Genomic DNA, 1,961 nt, shown 5'->3' on the forward strand with positions numbered 1-1,961 from the left:
CACTGGCTAAGTCCTGACCTGACTCTGAATGAGCTGTGTGATCATGGGCACATCACATCTCTGAGCCTTGGTGTTCTTCCTGTGACATGGGCCAACAACACCAGGCACCTCATAGGATGGCTGTGAAGACTGCATGATACAGTAGATAGAAGACAGCTAAAGCAACACCTGGTGCTATGGTTTGGATGTGGTTTGACCCTGCAAAAGCTCATGTTGAAATTTGATTCCCAATGTGGTAGTGATGGGAGGTGGGACCTGGTGGGAGCTATTTGGGTCATCGAGACCAATCCCTTATGCATAGACTAATAGCCCTTTGAGGGAGGGAGGGAGTTCCTTCTGTCACGAGACTGGATAGGTTACCTGAGAGCAGGTTATTATAAAAGCAAATTCACCTTTGGAACCTCTCTTGCTTTTTATATCACCTTGTGGTCTCTTTCCAAATGTCTGCTCCCCTTCTGCTTTTTGCCACGAGGGGGAGCAGTATGAGGCCCTCAACAGATGCAGCTGCCCAATTTGGACTTCCCAGCCACTAGAACTGTGAGCCAAATAAACCTCTCTTCTTTATAAATTACCCAAGAATTCAGATATAGCATCACAAAATTGACTGAGACAGCTGGTGTAAGCATCAGATACTCCACAAACGTTCTTTCACAAACACAACAAGAGTCCCTGCCTTCATACACACCACAGATAACTGTTGAGCATCTACCAGGTGGAGGCACCACCCTCAGTGCAGGCATACAGCAGAGAACTCAAATGGGCCTGGAGTGACCTGCTGGTTCAGGTTCAAACAGTTCCATCCCAGTCAGTGACCAACCAGAACCTGGCTCCTGGTCTGTGCACCCCTGCTAAGAGTCGGTGGGTGCACCACACTGCTTCTGTCCACTTGGGCCTATTGACAGAGCCTGTCTCTTATACACATCTAGATGTGTATAAGAGACAGACAGATAACTGTTGAGCATCTACCAGGTGCAGGCACCACCCTCAGTGCAGGCATACAGCAGAGAACTCGAATGGGCCTGGAGTGCCCTGAGTTCCATCCCAGACCAGGCAGAACCTGGTTCCTGGTCTGTGCACCCCTGCTAGGATTCAGTGGGTGCACCACACTGCTCCTGTCTACTTGGGCCCATTCACAGAGCTGCTCACACCTGAGCAAAGGATGCAGCTTGGGACAAGGTGCTGCTAGGCATGGAGAATCTTCCTGTCTGACCTCAGATTCTTGTCCTCTGTTCACAGGGCCTTATCCAGGGGTGACCCACGCCCTCACCACAACGGACATTGCCATCATTGCAGGTGAGCTGTCGTCACAGAGCCCTTCAAGCAGCCAGGGTGGGGGGCCTTGGTGAAAACATCCAGGTAGAACTGACCTAAGGACTGGGGCAGGGGTGGCTGTGGCCATTTTTTCTCTCCTTCAGAGGTGGTTTTGTATGTGAAATGGAGGAGTCTAGTCCTGGGTAAATATACATACATACGTACATGGTACATATCTGTATATATATTTATCAGTCTTCCTCAGGGCTGTTGACTCACAGGAACTCAGGGGCTGGAGAGACAGCAGCTGTGGTGAGGGAGGTTGAGGGTGGAGGTGGGATGAGGGTAGACTGACCAGGCTACTTAGACTTCTCCACCATCTCCCTCATCCCACATTATTTTCTGCCCTGGGTCCATGCCCCCAACCCTCCATCCTCAAGGAAACTTGAGCCTGCCTTTGCCTTGCTTTGAACCATGAGCAAGTGGATCCCCGTGGGTCATGGCTGCGACTGCAAACTGTGCCACGAGAACAACCAAGTTTGGGAGGTGCTGTGCGCTCTGTGACCTTCTTTCAGATCCACACTTCTCAGCAGTTTATTAATAACTCAGGAAACATGTACAATTTAAAAAGAAAGAAAAAGCAGCAGCAGCAAGCAGTCAAAGACACCCGTTGGACTCTGTGTACCCTGGCATTCTCCAACTCATTGCAC

At 50.2% G+C, this 1,961-nt stretch overlaps 1 protein-coding gene across 1 annotated transcript in view; it reads left to right on the forward strand.

Moving 5' to 3' along the window:
• The window catches only part of GYPC (glycophorin C (Gerbich blood group)), a 21,182-nt gene that overhangs the window by 11,866 nt on the left and 7,355 nt on the right, over nt 1–1,961 (forward strand). Inside the window, exon 7 of the mRNA XM_011980505.1 lies at nt 1,237–1,293. Coding sequence (XP_011835895.1) covers nt 1,237–1,293 — 57 coding nt within the window. The remainder of the gene's footprint in view (nt 1–1,236; nt 1,294–1,961) is intronic.

The sequence above is a fragment of the Mandrillus leucophaeus genome, unplaced genomic scaffold (assembly GCF_000951045.1).
Source record: "Mandrillus leucophaeus isolate KB7577 unplaced genomic scaffold, Mleu.le_1.0 Scaffold213, whole genome shotgun sequence".
NCBI classification, from domain to species: Eukaryota; Metazoa; Chordata; class Mammalia; order Primates; family Cercopithecidae; genus Mandrillus; species Mandrillus leucophaeus.